Source organism: Euprymna scolopes, chromosome 6, assembly GCF_053919585.1.
Source record: "Euprymna scolopes isolate OS-2025 chromosome 6, ASM5391958v1, whole genome shotgun sequence".
NCBI lineage: Eukaryota > Metazoa > Mollusca > Cephalopoda > Sepiida > Sepiolidae > Euprymna > Euprymna scolopes.
Window position 1 is genome coordinate 11395229 of NC_136487.1, and position 20115 is coordinate 11415343.

At 34.6% G+C, this 20115-nt stretch overlaps 1 protein-coding gene across 5 annotated transcripts in view; it reads right to left on the reverse strand.

The window, feature by feature from the left end:
* Positions 1-2782: 2782 nt before the first annotated feature.
* LOC145277509 (putative tRNA N6-adenosine threonylcarbamoyltransferase) overlaps positions 2783-20115 on the reverse strand; it is an 82972-nt gene continuing 65639 nt past the window's right edge. For all 5 annotated transcript variants that reach the window (XM_080128930.1, XM_080128931.1, XM_080128929.1 and 2 more), the window contains exons 11-13: positions 18334-18409; positions 14397-14495; positions 2783-2908 (exon numbers count right to left, since the gene is read on the reverse strand). In XM_080128930.1, coding sequence (XP_079985056.1) covers positions 2869-2908; positions 14397-14495; positions 18334-18409 — 215 coding nt within the window. In that variant the 3' untranslated portion in view covers positions 2783-2868. The remainder of the gene's footprint in view (positions 2909-14396; positions 14496-18333; positions 18410-20115) is intronic.

A 20115-nucleotide genomic window follows, 5' to 3' on the forward strand; every position in this document is an offset into this window, starting at 1 on the left:
TGGATGTTTTTTTGTTTCTTTTTTACACGGTAGTCACCACTTATCAAGGCCCGGAAGCCACTCGGGGATAATGGTTATTGCAAGTACAGTACATTAGTGTGGAGATTTGAAAGTGTTTACTTAAGGGGGCGGTTCATTAGGAATTTGCTAACGTTGGACTTGAACACATCCAAGTTGTAGTCAGGTGGGAAGCAGGCAGACGGAACAAAGTTCCACAGACGTGCACTTCTAAGAAAGAAGCTTTGTTCATGGAATCCACGTTTTTATTTAGGCACAGATATAGAGTGGGGGAAATTTTTTACAGTGGATTCAGCTAGACGGGTGTTTTTCGTGAAAGATTGGCGAGGGGGGACCAGAGATTGGAGTTCAGACGAGCACTTGCCATGGAAATAACGATAAAACAAGGATAGGCTCGCAACGTCTCTTCTGTGGGAGAGAGATTGCAGGGTAGAGAAAAGGGCATCTCCCACTAAGCCACAAAGTCGATTTTGTACTCTGTCAAGGCAGGATAGGCTGTTTTTAGCAGCTCCTGCCCAGATATGGCAGCAGTATTCCATCCTTGGATGTACTTGGCGTTTTATATAGATAGAGAATTGAAAATCCATCAGTCAAAGAGAATTGAAAATCCATCAGTCAAAGAGAATTGCAAATCCATCAGTCAAAGACAGTGAAGCGATGAGTGCAAGCATTGCTGCACTGTGGATGAAATCAGTTGTGCAAGTGGGTCAGCACTGTTGAACGTGGTGAATGCAAGTGGTTGCAATGTTCAAGTTGATGAATCCCTTTATTGGGGAGTCAATCAACAAGCGTCCAGTTGTCAGAATTTGTGAAGCATTCTGGTCAAAGTCAATCGTGCAAGATGGTCTGCATATTCAAAATGACCAGTGCAACTGGATCTGCACTATTGTCCAAGCGTATCTTTTGGGTTTAGGAGGTGCTCAAGTGGTTAACAACACGGAGTGATGATCTGGGTGTTTCAAGTTCGAATCTAGTTTGTTCCACAAAATCACTCCCATTTAGGATGTTGGCAACCTTCATGTGGTCCATCCCGTAAGTAGCCAATGCGTTTCTAGAAATAATTCTGGTTAGAAACATACCGGGGAAACCAATGCCAACAATAGAATCATATGAGATGATGATGATGATTCAGGTTGATGATTCAGGTTGATGATTCCTTCTAATAAGGAGTTCATCAACAAATTTCAATCTGTTGAGTAATCCATTAGCACATATGCATCGGTACTCTTTTTTTTTTTTAAACTAGCAAGACTTCTTCCATGATGTTCTTGGGTGTAAACTTCCTTTGGCAAGATTCTGTTTTTTTTATAGTTGATGCATGTCCAAGAGTAGTTTGACTGTGGCATCGCTGCCGGAAAGGGAGCGGTTTGAAAATCCTTGAACAGTAATACTGATATTTGCTGAGTTTTACTTTCCAACAATTAGTATTTACTTGCCTTCCCACGAGGGCAAATCTAGACACAAGGGATATCCAGCTCCCTCAAAAAGAGATATTCTAGATTGAACAAAAATAAAAAGTTCTCTGATCACGGAGAACAGAACAGATAGTACACCTTGATCACAGGTTGAATGCTTTCAGTATTTTTATTACTGGCAATCGCTTCAGACAAGGCATGATGTAAGGAACTGAACCAAAAAAAAATAAAAACACTAATTCAAGGTCAAAAAAAATAAAAACACTAATTCAAGGTCAAAAAAAAAGATTAACCAACGATAAGAGATAGGTGGATGGATTCTTACTCAGAAAACAGTATTGTTTAGGGAGTCACCTAAAGATAAGGGTTAATGAGTGTACGAAGGTCACCAGGATAACAGTGTAGTAATCGATTGTGTGTGGAAATTGGGTAGAATTTGATTATTTAAGGGGATGGTTCAACAAGAACTTGTTCACATTAGACATTACATGTCGACAAAGGGACGTAGCATGTGATTAGGAAGATCGTTGATGAAGATAAGGAAGAGAGTTGGGCCCAGGATGAATTCTTCAGGCACATCAGCGTTGATACTTTGAGTTTTGGACTTCTGCCCATTGACGACTAGATGTCGGACAGAACAGAGTCTGTATCAGACAGAAAAGCAATTATTCTCTTTTTTTTTTTTCAGAAACATCCTCATGAGGTGTGAGGACTTAAGTGCAAAAATCAATGAGTCGGTAATGTTTTTTTTTTTTTTTAAACTGTGATAGATCAGTTCTAGATTTTCCTGAGGTTGAGTCTCGCATAGATATGTCTACCTAATTGTTGTGTCGCATCAGGTACGTAGCAGAGATAGAGTTAGGTACGACACCCTTGACTACGGTCCGTCCATTTACTTTTATTTTAATAAAAGTAAGCACAAAAATAACGGTTTTAATATTTATGTACGACAAATTAAGGCACAACAACTGCTTTAATATTTATGTACGACAAATTATGGCACAACAACTGCTTTAATATTTATGTACGACAAATTAAGGCACAACAACTGCTTCTGCTGATTCTCTGTTCATTACGCTTTGAAAAGAATGTGAGAGTAATCTCCCTTTGATGTAGCCTCATTTTCGAATATCATTATAATAATAATATATGACCACTGTGGTAATGGTGTGAGAAAAATATTTATAAATTATACATTTAGTGGTCCATTAAGTTAAAACTTTAGCAACCACTGTGGTAAATGACTTCCAGGGATAAACATATATGAATAGAGGGTGGTGTAATATGGACAAATTTAACTGCTAAACTCTAAAAAAGAAAAATAATAATAAAGACAACAAAAGTCAAAATTTTTTTTTTATTTTGAAAAATAAAACTTTATTTACAGATTTTGAGATTTCTTATTAATTTGAGAAAATAATGAATTCAAAAAGAATTAATCCCGCCAATTGACTAAGACTTCATCAGTTCGGAACCTGAAATAAAAAATAAATAAATAAAATTTACATGTGCTAGTTTTGTTTGGCAAAGACGAAAGTATAACAAAATAATTATCTAAATCAAGTATTAACGTTCATTATTATTTTGAGCACAAAATCAATAGTTTTGTCAATACATATAAAAACTTTGGCGGACCTGAAGAAGCTTGCACCCATCTCTATTTTTTTATTTTCATCTTTTTTTAATTTTTTCAGTGGATTATTATTGAATGGACACAAGTTTACCAGATTATCAAAAAAAAAAAAATGAAAAAAATCAATATTTAAATATTTGTAAGGGGTGTTCAGTTTGTAATGCAACATTCCAGTAAATCGATCACCTATTTTTAGAACCACTTGATGTTTTTAGGCCAAATTTTGCGAATTTAGCTTTTTTAAGTAGTTTAGCTTTATTTTTAAATTGAGTTTTTTATAATAATCTCCAAAAACAAGGCTAAATTTAGTAAATTTAGCCTAAAAACGCTGAATGGTTCTAAAATGAATGATCAATTTACTAGAATATTGCATTAGAAACTGAGCACTCATTACAAATATTTAAATATTGACTTTTAATTTTTCTTTTGATAATCTGGTAGTCCATTCCATAATAATCAACTGAAAAAATTGAAAAAAAATGACGAAAATAAAAAATAGAGGGTGGGGGGCAAGCTCGTTCAGGTCTGTCAAAATGTTATAGTTATTGAACTCCTTTAACAAATCCTTATAAAATCTATATGCAAAGCCGTTGTTTCTAAGTATAAGAATAAAAGGTGCTTGTCTATAATTGGGCTAAAAAAATTTTTTTATAATGTACGTACTTGTCACTACATGAAGATGTCACATTCCAAAAATCACATAAATCGATCAAGTAGTTTTTTTTATTTAAGAAAATCAAATATTATCACACATTTTAGCAAAGAATTACTTCACACCATCTTGTTTGAGACTGATACGCTAGTAACGACACCTGTCGAAAATATAGGATGATTTACTGCAAAACAAACAATTTTTATATAAGAATATTTTTCAGTCCGTTCTTTTAATAATAAATAAAAATTTCATTCAGTATTTCCAAACATTTTAAAGTTAGAAGCATTTTTCACAACAGTTTTTTTTTTGTTGTTTTTTTTTTTTTTTTGCTTTTAACTAAAATGATCGATGAATTCTCATTTTAGCACCGGGTGTAATTTATTTCTTTGAAATATATTTAAAACTTAAACGTTTTTGTTTGTTTTATAACATTTTAATTATTTGGGCTTGACGATGAATGCCCTGGAAAAGTCACTTCTGATTAATGTTTTGTTTTAAAATATGCAAACGAAAAAATGATTTGCAGTGATTATAAATGGTACCTCTTCTTTTATCGTAAATTGCACTCATTAATAAGAAAAAATTAAAATAAAATTGTGAGGTACACCTGGACTTGAACACTGGATCATTCGATCTATAGTCAAATGCTCTCCCACAAAGCAGTATCTCCAGATTATAATAAACCTGTTTTTTAAGAAGTAATCATTGGTTGAAATTTTCTTATCTCCATTGCTGGTGTAACGTTTCTCCTGTAAAAATTCTTCTTTTTTTATCTATAAGAGAGAAAAGCTATTTTTAAGATCAGATTTTTTTTTTTTCGACTTTCAATACTTATCAGATGAATTTCTGTACAAACATATCTAAGAACACTGCCAGAAATATAAATTAGCTTTGTGTGAAATTTTAAAAAGATAGGTTCCGAAACGGCTGAGCCTATGAGGAAGGAACACACACACACACACACACACACACACACACACACACACACAGTGATTTTTTTATATAATAGTAGAGATATTAGGTTGTTGCAAAATCGTTTTCTCACATATGTTATTTTTATATATGATTTCTGAATAAATTCATATATATATATATATATATATATATATTGTTATATACTACCTCCGGTCGGAAATAGTTGGTGCAGAATTAAAACTGTCCGCGTTTTAGGTTTTGTTACGCACCATTTCAATGTTTTAGGGGGTAACTGGTAGTACTTTATCTATGCACATTACTTTGTTGACTGTTATATAATCTATTTTTAAAAATACCCGCAGTGGCTATATAAATATGGAAAATGTAGTTGATGCCAATGTGGAAGGTAAAAACAGAAGTGATAAGAGAGAATTGACAAATTCAAGACGAACAGCAGTTCTGCAAGCGTTGCTACAAAGGTCTAAAGGGTGCATCCTAGAACGAGGTGCAATCGAAGATGTTGCCATAAAATTCGGTATCGGAAGAAATATTGTAGGCAGAATTTGGTCAGGAGCACTAGACAGTTCGTCCGATATATCGATACCAATGGATTCTTTGAGCTGTAAATTTCTCTGTGGCCGAAAATAAGGACTATAGTTCACAGTTGGCAAAAATAAACACCATTCCTTGTACTGTTCAAGCATGTGGAATACCTAAGACAACGTTGATTGCAAAGATGAAAGATGGCAAAATTCGGGCACATTCAAATGCTGTAAAACCGCTTCTCACAATAGAAAACATGAAATGTTGCATTGATTTTTGCCGTTTGCCGTTGGATTTAAATCGAGGAACTTTTAGAGAAATGTTTGATGCCATACATATTGATGAGAAATGGTTTTACATGATGCAAAATGCAAGGAAATTTTATTTAGGCAAAGACGAACATGACCCTTTAAGAATCACTAAAAGCAAGCTTCTCATTACAAAAGTAATGTTTCTTGCTGACGTGGCTTGACCCCGTTGGGATCCACATCGTAAATGTTACTTTGACGAGAAGATTGGAATTTGGCCATTTGTCAAACAAGAGGTGGCTAAACATAACAGCAGAAACAGGCCTTCTGGAACAATGGTAACTAAAGTCATGGATACAATCACAAAAATTCAGATTCGTGAATTCCTTGTTGAAAAGGTCCTTGTTTCCACACGGAACAAATGGTCAAGTGGATCCATTGCACAACGACTCATAATTCAACAAGACAATGCTAAGCGACACGTACATCCAACGGACCCGGTGTTCAAACAAGAATCGGAGAGATTAGAGCTGAACATTGAACTGGTTAACCAGCCTGCAAACAGTCCAGATCTAAATGTGCTTGACCTAGGTTACTTCAATACAATACAATCCATTCAATACCAAAAGGCTCCAAAGAATATTGATGAATTAATTGAAGCAGTTAAAACCAGCTTTCAAGAATTAGAAAAATCAAAGTTGAACATTTTCCTGACATTGCAGGAGACAATAGAACAAATAATTTTGGCTGATGGTGGCAACAATTACAGGCTTCAGCATATATCAAAAGCACAGCTAGAAAGAAAAGGAAAACTTTTCACTTCAATTTTGATATCAGAAGAATTGAAAAGTAAATTAACACAATTGAATAAATAGTTAGATGTTTTAGATTTTTTATTATATTTTTGTATCTTTTAATCATACATTGTAAGAATATATATACAATCAATTGTCAAAGTATAATTATTTGGTAAACCTGTATTTCCTTTCAAAAGTACTGCCTTATAAAACTTGAAACTTGTATGCACCAAGTATTTCCGACCAAACTGAAAATTTTTGTGCACCAACTATTTCTGACCGGAGGTAGTATCATTTTGAAGCGCGTTTTTTGCTTTATCAAATCGTGTTATTCTCAATCTCTTCATTCATTTTTTTGCAGGCTTTTCGACAGCATGGACAAAATTCAAATCTGCACGGTTTTCTTGTTCCAGTTCAAATTAGGTCGAAAAGCTGCCAAGACAGCTCGTAATATCAATGATGCATTTGGCCCAGGAACCACTAACAAATGTGTGGCACAATGGTGTTTCAAGAAATTTTTACAATGGTGAGAAAAGCCTCAAAGATGAAGATAGTTGCAGCCGGCCGACTGCGGTTGATAACAAACATTTGAAAGCCTTAATTGAAGCCGATCCTCACAAAACCACACGAGAAGTTGCTGTTGAACTCGAGGTCGATTACTCAATAGTCGTTCGCCGTTTAAAGCAAATAGGGAAGTCAAAAATGTTGGTTGTCACATGAAATGAACGAGAATCAAAAAAACTGTTGCTTTGAGGTGTTTTCTACGCTTTTTCTGCACAACAAAAACGACCCATTTCTTAAATGGATTGTGAAGTATGATAAGAAGTGGATCTTCTATGAAAATCGATGACATTCAACACAGTGGTTGGATGCCTGAGAAGCTCCACAACACTTCCTGAAGCCGAAATTGCACCAACAAACGTTATGGTGATTGTTTGGTGGTCTACGGTCGGTCTCATCCATCACAGCTTCCAAGCAAAATGATTACGGCAAACTACTGCCGAAAAATGCACCAGAAGCTCCAACGTATGTGCCTGAGATTGGTCAATATGAAGGGATTAATTCTCCTCCATGACAACATTTGCCCGCATGTTGCTCAACTGACCTTATAGAGGCTGAACGAATTGGGTTACGAGACTACCTCATCCACCATATTCATCGGACCTCTCGTCCACCGATTACCACTTTTTCAAGCATCTCGATAATTTGCCACACGAAAAAAATGCATCAAAAAGCTGAGATGATGCCGAATCTGCCTTCAATGACTTCATTGCTTCTAGAACTCCGGATTTTTATGCTAATGGGATAAACAAACATATTTCTTGTTGGCAAAAATGTGTTGATTCTAATGGTTCTTATTTCGATTAATAAAGTTTATTATGAAAGGAGCTATGATCTTTTGAAGTTAAATGTCAAAGAACAGGATTATTTTTGTACCAAGCTAATATATATGCAAAGTTTCTGTCCATGTGATCGTTTGAATACTGTTGGATGGCACAATTTTGTAAGCAAAAAAAAAACGTGGTGTGCCAGGTGTGAATTCGCAAATCATAAAACCGTAAGCACCCTACTCATCGAACTAAAATTCTAAAGATGCTATCACATTGTAAATTTATCTATGAAGAAAGTCAGAAACTTTTCTTTTAATTTTTCAATATTATTTGTTTAATTTTTCAATATTATTTGTTTGAGAGATCATTCTTTTTTACAATACTATGTCCATGCCACAACAGTATGTAAAATGAAAGTTTTTAGCGGTCATACAAACACACATGCTCTTTATATAATAGAAGGGCAATGGGCATTGCCTGATCGTAAAAGAAAATTGTGACAATTGCAAGGTCGTGGCAACACAGTATGAGCGGTGGGGAGGGGGGGGGGCATTAAAAAAAAACAGGACTCAAGTATCATCAGCCAGAAGTGAAACCAAAAGCAAACTTTTGTAGGCAAAAAAAAAGGAAAGAAAAAAATATGCCACGCACGAACTCACATAAGTTAGTAACCAAATGCTCTTATCGATGTGCCCACAATCGCGCAGATGCTATAACGTCGCAAGTTTAGCTATATAAAACAAAATGACTCATCAACGATTTGCGCAGGTGTGGTTTGCAAATTGCGTCGAAAGCCAGGTTTTTATCTGACTCTCCCTTCCAAGAAAACAATATTTCTACACAAAATAATGGCTGATTTTTTCCAATTCTTTGATATTTTTTGTGTAAAAGATCACTCTTTCTAATGATGTCACGACAGGTCGAAATAACATTTTTTAAATGTACATTCAGATTGCTAGGCATATGACTTGCAAAAATGTTGATGCAAATAATGACCCCTCCTTGCAAAAATTGGTCCATTTCACCTGGACAGAATTAATCTTTTTAGCCAATTTGTACATATTTTTCATTCGAGGGATTGATCTTTCTAACGATACCAATATTGTCATGGTCCGATGCATCTGTCAAGAGTTTTTGGTGGACATACAAACACACACACACAAACTAACAAACATTTTTCTTTTAGAAGATTAGTGGGACTTAGGTGCCATCAGCAAGAAGTAAAACCGAAAGCAAAATTTTATAAGCAAAAAAAGAAATTAAAAAAAATTTTTTTTTTAAATGCCGTGTGCTAGGTTCAACCTCACATAATTTCATTCGTAGGCAAACATGTTATCAATAGGATCATGACCATACAGATGCTATGACACTGCAAATTTATCTTCTTAAAATGAAAGAACGAAATGACCATTTGCATATGCGCAATAGCAAACATCAAAACCAACATTTTTACCTGATCCCCTCTTCAAAGAAAACAAAATTTCTACATGAAATAATTGACGATTTTTTTCTAATTTCTAGATATTATGTGTCCGAGAGACCACTCTTTCTAATGAGACCACATTTCTGATAGTTCAATGCTGATAACAAAAGTTTTTAGCAGACATACAAACACACATACAGACAGCTGGGATTTATATAATAGATGCTCCTTTGAAATAGAATCATTTTTGATATATAAAGCTCAAACAACTTCGATTTAGTCATTTATATACTAGCTGGAATATTAGTCTATGGTTGGGGTCCCAATATTAATGCATACTTAGACTTTTTAATAAGAGTAATATGCCTTAATCCGAATACTAAAAAGTAATTGAAAATAATGTTATTGTGAAAACTGTATGAAAATGTAGCTTACACAAATGAACTTATGGGCTCAGAAAAGTTTAAACTAGTCGAGTTACACCCCTATTGGCAGATATAAAAAGAAAATCCACATTTTCGAAAATTATAAGAATTTGTATAATTCTGTGTCATTTACATGTGGTCTAAACCTTGGTTAAAACAGGATTGAAAAATCCCATTAGGGGTTCCTTGCTCCAGCAGGAATTCTTTCATAAAGAGAAAATAGGAATATAACCTGATTAAAGCAACCTGCAGAGGTAAAAAATTAATTCCTACTAAATTTCATGTTCTTAGGTCTAATAGATGTAAAGTAGTAAATACAAACATATTCCTCTCTTATTGTTACAGATAGATTTTTCAGAATTATTTTGTTTGCTTTTTTTATTTTCAAAATTATTAAATGAGACAAATTTTTTTTGTCCATGAAAATTTCACGCTCAAATATGCCATCAGAATTTGTCAGCATGGATTACAGTCATCTCAGATAGTTATTGATTGTTCAGTGAACTTTACGAAGTGCTTTGTCCTTTCCGCTTGGTGAATGTCAGCCAAATCATGTAAGATCTTTAAGTATTATTCACTAACATGAAAATTCCACAGTTGATTATTTTTCTAAACATCAAAATTACTTGTCAACTTTTTTAATTCAAAAGGATTTTCATTTTTTTTTTTTACAAGGTGGTCACCACTTATCAAGGCCCGGAAGCCACTCGGGAATAAAGGTTATTGTATGTACAGTACGTTAGTATTGGAGATTTGATAAAGTGCCTTACTTAAGGGGGCAGTTCATCAGGAATTTGTTTATGCTGGATTTGAAGACATCCAAGTTGTAGTCAGGTGGGAAACAGGCAAACGGAACAGAGTTCCACAGGCGTGCACTTCTAAGAAAGAAGCTTTGTTCATGGAATCTATGTTTTGGTTTTGGCACAGATAAAGAATGGCGAAAATTTTTTTCAGTGGTTTCAGCTAGACAGGTGTTTTTCGTGAAAGACTGGCGAGAGGGGACCAGAGATTGGAGCTCAGACAAGCACTTACCATGGAAGTAACGATAAAACAAAGACAGGCTCACAACGTCTCTTCTGTGGGAGAGAGGTTGCAGGGAAGAGAAAAAGACATCATCCAATAAGCCGCGAAGCCTATTTTGTACTCTGTCAAGGCAGGATAGGCTATTTTTAGCAACTCCTGGCCAAATGTGGCAGCAGTTATTATTACGTTTATTACGTTTATTACGTTTATGAATTTTTGAGATGAGGGTTGATTATTCATGTTGCTTGGATTCTTTGGACTACTGTTCTCATTTTGAGTGTTATTTTCACATTTCAGTCCATAAGGACCTGTGGCATAGTGGATAAAGTACTTGGTAAAAATCCAGTTGTAAAGTTATATTTTTCTAGAGGTTGAAGCTTCAATCTTTAATGCTAGCGACATCCAAAAAATATAAAAAATATAAAAAATATAAAAAATATAAAGTTATGGCTGAAAGAATGAAAACAAACAACCCCCATGGATTAAATAAAGCGTTCCATTCAAAATTCCATGCAGATTCCTGAGTTCAACAGATTCTTCGAGTTGATGAAGGTCAAGACCGAAGCATAAAAATAAGACTCCAGATGTGAACAGTAATTTGAAATATCTAAATAATATGGATGTTCATTTATTTATTGCCACAATTTAAAATAAATATTTTCTTTCTTCGGCAAAAAAAATAATTATCATCTTAATAAGTAAAAACGTTACTTTTGTCAACAACGGCAGAAATTTATTCCATTTTAATACTGCAGAATCACGTTGATACCCCGGCTTTTGCTGGATCACCGAAGTTAAGCAACGTTGAACCCAGTCAGTTCTAAATGGGTGACCATCAGAGACTTCCTAGTGTTGTATGTGCTTATCTCGGCATTGTTTCCAGTCGTCCTGGACTTATCCTTGCCACTGAGCAATGCCAATTCAGGAGAGGTGTGGTTGGAGATTGTGCAAACCTTGCCTCACAATTACATGCACACCTGCCCCTACAGGGGGTATCCTTTGTTTTTTGAAACTGAATAGAGGCATTGAATCAAATTCAATTTTAGAACAATTTATTTTGAAATGGATAAAATCTAGTCTACAATTACCTTCTTTGCTTGAATTGTATTTAATTTTTGGTGATTGGACTGATTTTTGTTAATGGGTGTTGGAGACTATAACATATGTACAAATAAAGATACAAGCATTTAATTTTGTAATATTTTTTGCATGTTTTTGCCAAGAAGTAACTTTTTCTCTTCTCAAAGTATTGCAGCAATTCTTCACATTTTAAGGACAGAATAATGCTGAAAAAAAAAAAAAGCTACACGAAACAGAAATTACCACAAAGTAGCGTTTGAACACCAAGTGAAAATAGGTACAAGAATATTATTTAAAACTTCTTGCATGTTTTGTCTACTAGAATATTTGCCACTTGTTTAAAATTGATGATCTCAGTTGAAAACATTATTACATACTTACATGTCATGGCAAAATTGGTATAAATTCCAAAAATTATGAAAACAAATTGATCCAGCATAAAAAAATAATTACAAATAAAAATAGAATTTATTTCGAATTATCAATTTTATTATATGTTTTAATGTGGAAGAGTCATGTGACCAATTCCACATGAAAAACAAGGGCGATAACTTTTGACTTTAATTGATTTAAATTAAAGGTTTGCCATCTTTAGCTTTAGGTCCTGGATATTACCTTAAACTATATCCAATGGTGAGGCCCCAGCTTGCAGGCTTTGGAGAGTGTGGAGCCACCCTTTAATTGCCATTGCTCTCAGGTCCACTCTGACCCGGAGTGGTAGTACCTGTTAGGGTCCCAACTATGGGTTAAATAGAAACTGACTTGAAAACAACAAATATATTCTATTAAAAAATCTTTCTTCAATGCAAGAGAGCTATATGCTCAGTCCGTCAAATTCAAAGTAGCTGAGCAGCGGCTTGGTTCCTTGGCAAATAGCAAACAGGATCCTGAAAAGATGCGTGCGTTCTATCCCAACCATCACCAATGGACCTGAGGTCATCTCATCAGCATCAGACAAGGCCAAATTTTGCAGCTAACTCTACCCTCTGCGACGAAGGTTATCAACTCCCCGTATTTCCTCCTACAATAGACAACACACTATCCAACATACAAATATCTGTGCACGAGGTTGCCAAGCTAATCAAGAACCTTGATTCCAGTAAAGCAACTGGCCCAGACGGCATTCCAATTATAGTGTTGAAAAAGCTTTGACCAGAACTTGCCCTCATACTTACAAAACTGTTTAAGCATTGTCTTAAGGAGAAGTGCTTTTCAATACCCTGGAAAACCTCGTCAGTTTGCCCTGTATTTAAGAACTCAGATGATAAGTCATCTCCCTCTCAGTACAGACCAATAAGTCTCTTGTTGTCATGAGTAAGTTACTGGAATCCATATTAAATAAAGAAGTAGTCAACCACCTCAGCAGAAATAACCTCCTTAGTGACGTGCAATATTGTTTCCGTTCTGCTAGATCTAGAGCTGATGTGCTAACAGTTATATCCCATAGGATTAGTGAATCTCTCGACAAAGGCTTCTTTTCTAGGGCAATTGCTCTTGACATATCAAAGGCCTTCGATAAGGTTTGGCATAAGGGCCTACTTTACAAGATTTCCAGCTACGGTATAACTGGAAATGTTTTCTCAATAATTAAATCATTTCTCTCTGATAGGCTCATAAGAGTAGTGGTTGATGGGCAGCAATCAGAGGCACACAATATTAATGCTGGAGTCCCCCAGAGGTCCATCCTGGGCCCAACTCTCTTCCTGATCTACATCAATGATCTCCCAAAACACATACTTAAATCATTCGTTGACATCTATGCTGATGACACGACCATCTACGGCAACACATCAAAGGCCGTAAATGACAAAGCTCTCTCTGATTCCCTCTCCTCTGATCTAGAGCGCGTGGTTCAGCGGCAGAAGAGATGGCTGGTTACTTTTAATGCATCTAAAACCAAGCTCCTAACGTTACATCATCAACGCTCTGTTCCTCATCTAGTATCATTTGAAATGGATGGCTCTCATCTTGGGGAGGCTTCATGTTTTGACAAGCTCTTGGGTTTGATCTTTACTCCTGATTTGAAATGGAACACGTATATCAAGTCTGTTGCCCGGGTCGCTGGGAAAATGGTGGGATTCTTCTACCGCCCTAGAAGATATCTCACTACTGATGCAATTCTCTATCTCTATAAAAGCCAAGTACGTCCAAAGATGGAGTACTGCTGCCACATCTGGGCTGGAGTTTCAAAAAACAGCCTATCCTGCCTTGACAAAGTACAAAATAGACTTGGTGGGGGATGCTCTCTTCTCTTCCCTGCAACCTCTCTCCCACAGAAGAGACATTGCGAGCCTGTCTTTGTTTATCGTTATTTCCATGGAAAGTGCTCGTCCGAGCTCTAATCTCTGGTCCCCCCTTGCCAATCCTTCATGATAAACATCCGTCTAACTAAACCACTGTCAGTAATTTCCCCCACACTTTATCTGTGCCTAAATCAAAACGTAGATTCCACGAACATAGCTTTTTTCTGAGAAGTGCACGCCTGTGGAATTCTCTTCCATTTGCCTGTTTCCCAGCGGGCTACAGTTTGGACGTCTTCAAGTCCAACATAAATAAATTCCTGATTAATCGCCCCCTTAAGTAAGACACTTTATCAAATCTCCAATACCAACTATTACTACAATATTATCCCATTGATTATTGTACACAAAATAACCCTTATTTCCGAGTGGCTTCCGGGCCTTGATAAGTGGTGATCCCCATGTAAAAAAAAAAAAAATCATGTATTGGATTATATTTTTGTAATTTGTGGAATTTATACTAATTTCAACATGATATGTAAGTACGCAATAATGTTTTCACCTGAAATGCGTTGATCACAAATATAAACAAGCACCAAACTGTGAAATAAAATAGTGTTAAAAAAGGATAATAAATGAATAATACTGACCTCTGTGTGCAGCCGGTGTCTTTCAATGGAGTTGTATATCCGGTTTTGTACATGAGCAGACCTGCATAAGCGATCATTGCTCCATTATCGATACAAAATCTGAAAACAAAAACAATATTTTAATTTTTTACAACTAATGCTGCTATGATTTACTTTTTTAAAAATTGCATATCTTGTAGATTTAAACTATCAAAAGTTACTTGAATTTTGTCTCATAACATCATAACAATATAGTAATCATAACAATCATAACATCATCATCATCATAACAATCATAACATCATAACAATCATGACAATATAACAATAATAACAATATAACAATCATGACAATATGACAATCATAACAATATAACAATCATAACATCATAAGATCATAACAATCATAACAATAACAATCATAACATCATAACGATCATAAAAATCATATCATAACATCTTAACAATCATAACATCATAAGAATATAACAATCATAACATCATAAAACTCATAACATCATAACACTGCAACATTATAACAATAACAATCATAACATCATAACAATAACAATCAAAACATCATAACAATCATACCAATCATATAACAATCATAACATCATACCAATCATAACAATATGACATAACATCATAAAAATCATAACAGAATAACAATAATCACAATCAAAACTTCATAACAATCATATCAAAACACCATAACAATCAATACAATCGTAACATTATAACAATCATAACATCATAACAATCAACTAACCATAACAATCATATCATAATCATAACAATCATAGCATCATAACAATCATAAAAATCATATCATAACATCATAAAAATTATAACATCATAACAATCATAATCATAACAATAATAAACATCATAACATCATAACGTAACAATCATAACATGACAATCATAATATCATAACAATCATAACATACAACATCGTAACAATAACAATAGCATCATGACTTAAAATCATAACAATAACAATCATAACATCATAACAATCATAACATATAAAAATCATAACAGCATAACAATCATAACAATCATAACCATCACAATCATAACATAACAATCATAACCATCATAAAATCATAACAATCATAATCATAACATTATAACAATCATAACATCATATCATAACAATCACAACATCATAACATAATCATATAACAAACATCGCCTCATAACAATCATAACATCATAACAATTATATAAGAATCATATCATCATAACAATCATAACATAACAATCATAACATCATAATAATCATACCATCATAACATCATAACAATCATAACATCATAACAATTATAAAAATCATAACCATAACAATCATACAATCATAACAATCATAACATCATAACAATCATAAAAATCATAACCATCATAACATTATAACAATCATAAAATCATAACATCATACAATCATAACAATCATAACAATCATAACATCATAACAATCATAACATCATATAACAATCATAACAATTATAACATCATAAAAATCGTAACATCATAGCAATCATTACATCATAATCATCATAACAATCAGTTAACAATTTATTTCAATTTGTTGTTCAATTTTTAAATAAACCATACACAGTCATCAGCATTCATCGCAATGCATTTTTGCCAGATTCTTTTGATGCTTCGATCATAAAAGTTTGGGGTGCGCGTTGTCACCCATATCTCTCTAGCCACTCTGAAATTGACAAACCCATCTTCTAACTGTGCTGACATCAATTTCATTAGCTTTCTAAACATTCAACAGGCGCCAGTGAATATTGATCAGTTCAATTTTTTTCTGCATGGAGGAATTCAATAATGCATCAGGTCCCTGGCAGGGGTTGCTTTCTTAGAGTCTCACACTGTCAATATCTGCAACAGAGAAATGAAAATTTCAGATCATGAATATATAAGTTCAGTCATCATAACAATGCAATTTGCGATCCCCTCTGCTCCATTCAGATGGAATGAAAAATAAGAGGCCTTACTATTGGAATGGTCACGAAGCCATCTCTGACTCCATTAGCAAGGAACACACCCCTCGGCCAACCTCAACCATGAGAAATATGGTTGAAATTTAAACATTTTTAGGTACTTGTACAGTTTAATTAAGACATTAAAAAATGAAAATATCGAAAAAAAAAAAAAAAAAAGGTTATGTATTCGAAAAAAAAATTTCACTTAATTTGATCGAGTAGTTTTTTTACAGCGGAAAAACACGTTTTTATGAGAGCACGTTGAAGTCAGCCATGTTGGAATTTTTTGAACAAGCCATGGGGAGATAACTCAATTTAAAGTGCCGACACTCCCTCCCCATCTTTAATACAAGCCTTTCTTCCTAAAAATCGAACCTTTGGCTCGGTATCGTAACAAATTGTTTTTTCACTGTAAAAAAAAACTATTTGATGAAATTAAGTGAAATTTTTTTTCAGAGGACTTCGTTCCATAATGGATACGTACACTATAACCTTTTTTTTTTTTCGATATTTTCATTTTTTAATGTGTTGATTAAACTGTACAAGTATCCATTTTTTTAAATGTCATAACATCTGCCAGAGTGATCTAGTGATTATAACATCATGATCTGCGCATGCGAGCTTAAGTGACCGATTTATTTCATTTCAACTTTAAAGTGATCAACAATAAGAACCGAGTTCTTAAAGAGACATAAATATTTTTTTATACTAGCGTTTCATATGATATAGCTATATTCATAGCCAAATTGAATATTAAAATGCTCATATCTTTTCTTCTGTGATGAAACAACATGAAAATTTGCAGGCTATTTTATGGCTAAAATTTTATGACATTTGGTAAAAAAAACAAACTATATTCTCAATCCAATAAAATATGGCCAATTTGCCTACATTTGTATATATAGTGTCCTGGCAGACAGTTTCAGTTTTGCTGCTTTGGTTATCTCTCCTGTGGTCTTGCCAGGCCACTAATATATATACATATATATTCATGGTCTTGCCAGGCCACTAATATATATACATATATATTCATGGAAAGTGTTCGACTGAGCTTAAATCTATGGTCCCCCCTCGCCAAACTTTCACAAGAAACACTCGTCTAGCTGTAAACACTATCAATAATTCCCCCCACTCTTTATCTGTGCCTAAACCTAAACGTAGATTCCATGAACAAAGCTTCTTTCTTAGAACTGCACGCCTGTGGAATTGTCTTCCGTTTTCCTGCTTTCCGGCTGACTACAATATGGTTGTGTTCAAGTCTAAAGTAAATAAGTTCTTGATGAGCCGTTCCATATAAGTTATCAAATTTACCAAATTTTCATTACCAATGATTACTATATTGTCCAATTTCTACTGTACACTCTTTAACCCTTATCCTTGAGTGGCCTCTGGGCCTTGATAATGTGGTGATGCCTTTGTAAAAAAAAAAAAAATGTATATAACTACTAGTGATGGACTCTCTCTCTCCCGTCAATTTTGACGTATGAGCTTCCGCCACAACAACTAAGTTGCTTGGAAATCCACAGTGGTGAAGGCTTTGTGTAGAACCAACCACACTTTTTGGTATTACTGTTAATCCTTGTCGGTGCAGATGACTGCCACAGGACAAAGTATACAGTCGACCATAGGTTTTTACATTAGAGTTTCCTTCTCTTAGATGCTTGTCTTAACGAAGACTGTGGGTGCATCTCTCCCAGTGAATGAAAGCGCCCCCAGATATCAACCTGGAAATTTCTACGACTCAGCACAGAACATACAGTACCTAGCCTTCCCAAATAGTCACCCATCCAGTACTGGCCAGGCTCAACATTGCTTAACTTTGGTGGTCTGGGGAGAACCGGTGTGTCAACGTGATTGTGCCATACATACATATATATATATATATATATATATATATATATATATATATATATATATATTTAATTAGTTTATACAAATGTTCAAAGAATATATTACCTTTCATCGGTTGCAAATAGCTTGGCTCCTCTCTCCTTAGCCATTGTATCCATCATCTGTTGCAGACGAATATTGCCTAAGACAAACATAAAAAAAGTACAAATTAATAACAAACTTCATATAAATTAGAAAGAATGTGATCTGTTGGGTCATCTGTCGAGCTAAGATTAATTTGCAAAGTCAGTTAAATATAAACAATAAAAAGACCAAAAGCAAAATAAGTCTTTTTCTGTTTTCTCGATATAAATAACTAGCTACCCGTGTCCCAGTGTTGCCTGGGGAATCAGATTGAGACGAAATTTCACTGCTGAAGCCCAACTCAGAATACATGATAAATAATACTACATGGAGATGATGATAACAATATTAATATGAAGATCAATAACAAATTTTAATATGATTACTATTGTTGTATTGCGGGGTGTGAACGGGGACGAGATGTTTATAATAGGAAATAGATTATAGAGGTGAAAAGATGATGTGTATATGAACAGTTCTTTAAACACAGAAGGGAGATACAATTTTGATGAGGCAGATAGTCAACACTTTGGAAGGGGTTTCATATAACGTTCACTTTACAAGTTGATGAAGACAAAACGACATTACCTTGCGGTTGATGACAAATGAAGACAAAGACTTACATAACAATACAAAGACATTTATTTCCAGTTGGTGATGGGAATAATGAGAATCCAATGCGTGTTAGATTTCTACATTTTTTCTTCTCCTCCCCCCTTCACTTCCTGAAGAAGCTCAGGCTCTCTTCTCTCTCAACTCGAACTGAACTCTGACTGCTCTGTCTCTCCTCTCTCAACTAACTCTTTTTGAACCCTAACTTAACTGTATATATCAAATTAATATTTCTTGGTGACATCAGAATGTGGCCCAACATGCATAGGATGCACATATATATGCATATGCGTCCAACACGTGATCTGGCGACACAAAGGACATTTCTTGATTTGATTGTTCATTATTCTTCTTAACTTGGTTTTTATAGTTATTTCTTACTGCAATGCATAATTCCCCTGCATTCCTGGAATCGTATCTAAATGACAATATGTATTCATTTTACTTTTGATACTGAGCTCAATTCCAACATTCTCCTTTAGTAATGACTAGCAGGGGAACTTGGCGTTGCCGGGTGTGTCGAGGTGGTGTAGTAAGGAACTCCGAAAAAAAAACAAAGTGGTAGTAGCAGGAATCAAAGCAACAGTAGGCAGTCTGAGTGGAGAGAGGTATTAAAAAAAAGTGGTAGTAGACAGGTAGGCGAAGGAGAAAAAGAAGGTTAAAAATAAATGTGATGTCTTACCCGATGCCTCTATGTAAAACTTGGAAGTTGCAAACGTTGAAATTAAGGCTAGTCAATCAAAAGGAGACGATGACTTGCAAAAATATTGGTGAAAAAAAGCGACTCTTGTAGAAATCTGCCTAGTTGAGGATGAAGGAATTAATGTGCTTGGCCAATTTTTTGATATTTGTCGTCCGAAAGATCGAGGTTTAAATACCAGTTTTGTCACATTCCAACACATCTGTCCGAAGTTTTTGCAAGACATACAAACACACATACACTCATTTTGCCCTTTATACATATAGATTATCTTTGACCCTAATTACTTTGTTTCTAACTAAAAACCAGTCCCCTTCAATACACAACACCATTCACGACTAATAGTAATAATAAAAAAGTAACAATGATGCTAATGATAATAGTAATACTGAGAAACATATGACACAAATAATAATGATACTATTGATAGTAATAAAAGTAAGAAAGACATT